General features: G+C 41.7%; 1 protein-coding gene across 1 annotated transcript in view; it reads right to left on the bottom strand.

The window, feature by feature from the left end:
• Nucleotides 1-1,621, bottom strand: part of LOC106527572 (type II inositol 3,4-bisphosphate 4-phosphatase) — a gene marked incomplete at its 5' end in the record, with an annotated part of 30,245 nt that overhangs the window by 9,807 nt on the left and 18,817 nt on the right. The window contains 1 exon segment of the mRNA XM_014022494.1: nucleotides 1,189-1,286. Coding sequence (XP_013877948.1) covers nucleotides 1,189-1,286 — 98 coding nt within the window.

The following is a 1,621-nucleotide window of genomic DNA, read 5'->3' as shown; positions in this document are numbered from 1 at the left end:
AGATCCATGTCTCTAATTTTATTTATTTTTTGTACCGGTGAACTTGCCAACCTTTTACTTAAAAATAAATGTGATGTTGAATTCACTTTTTTGACCACAATTTTGGGTGTACTGTTTTGTTTTTGTTTTTACTGATGGGGGTGGGGGGTGCGGCTTATGGTCAGGTGCGGCTTATATGTTGATGTTCGCGCGTTTTTTTTTTTTTTTAAATGGCGAGTGCGGCTTATAGTCCGAAAAATACGGTAGATAGTATGATAATAACGATGTCCAGTCTGGGTCGCGGAGTGTATCGATCCTAAAGTTACTCGGTCGATACTTTTTTTTACAGCTCGTTGCTTCGTTCAAAAATAAAATGCTTCATTGGAGCATCCGGTCAGAGACAGGTTCAGATATAAACACTGAACTAAACAAGCAGGTCAGATCAGTGGCGGATGCTGGTCTTTCAAGAAGGGGAGGCTTAATTTCAGCCTACCTTTAAAATGTGTTGTTTTATTTTGTTTATTTTGTTTATTATTTGTTTATTTTGTTTTGTCCCGCCCATCGATGGGCGGGACAAAACCAGCATTTATCCAATGACTCGTCTCGTTTCGCTGCAGTCTTTGCATCATTAATGAGCTCTGTGGACGCTCAGCGTCCGACTGTTTAAAGCTCTGTGAAGCTGTGGGAATGAGGGAGTGGAAAGCTGCGTCGTTACCAGTGATAAGAAGCTGATTCTGAACAAAAGTTGAGCGCGATGTGGCGCATATTTAGTCAATGACATGAACACACAACAGTTTATATTTGATCTTTTTTTTGACATTTTAGAGGAAGCTGAGCTTCCCTCGCAGTCTTAGAGCAATCGCCTCTGCATCAGATAATTATTTAATCGGCTCTGATTAAACAACAACTTCAGATTCGACATGCAAAAAGTAGCATCCAAGCTAACTCTGTAAAAAAAAAACAAGCCGGCTGAATGAGACGGGACGTCTTTACTGAGCATGCGTGTCACATCGGTGCTGTGTAGCGTTCACACAGGGGTCTGATGGACGTCACATTTAAAATGTAATCTGAACGTTCACACAAAAAGATTCTGACAAAAAATCAGAATTGAGCATTAAGACCTGCAGTGTGAACGTAGCCAAAAACTGACACAACCAGAACAAAGAGAACCGGTCCAGAGTCCGACAGAAGCGGGTGAGTGGTTCTTACCGGTGTGAGGGAGCGTGTGTGTCAGTGAGGAGCAGTAAGCTCTGAGACGCTCACAGCTCTGCTGGTTCAGCCTCTCCTGCAGGGAGCTGTCTCCAAACCTGAAAACAACAAACTCCTCTCAACCTTCTGTGCAAAAGTCTTCATCCAGCCCTCGTTTCTTTTAGGGGTGTAAGAAAATATCGATACACTGAAATATCGTGATATTTCATTTCCCGAAAGCCCTGTATCGATTTTTTATTAAGGTTTAAAATGTAATGTCGTTTAGCTTCTCAATTTCTTAACTGGTTTTCTTCAGGACCTGTCCTGCTGTTCGACCCACAGTTATACAAATCATGTTCTGGATGCAGGTCAGCTGATCCCAGAAACTCTGTGTGCAGCAGCTTCATATCATCTGTTTACTGAACTTTATGACAACATAAAGACTATTGTTAAG

The sequence above is a fragment of the Austrofundulus limnaeus genome, unplaced genomic scaffold (genome assembly GCF_001266775.1).
Source record: "Austrofundulus limnaeus strain Quisiro unplaced genomic scaffold, Austrofundulus_limnaeus-1.0 Scaffold332, whole genome shotgun sequence".
NCBI lineage: Eukaryota > Metazoa > Chordata > Actinopteri > Cyprinodontiformes > Rivulidae > Austrofundulus > Austrofundulus limnaeus.
Note: the sequence above shows the minus strand (reverse complement) of the source record. Positions and strands in the feature narration are given on the sequence as shown.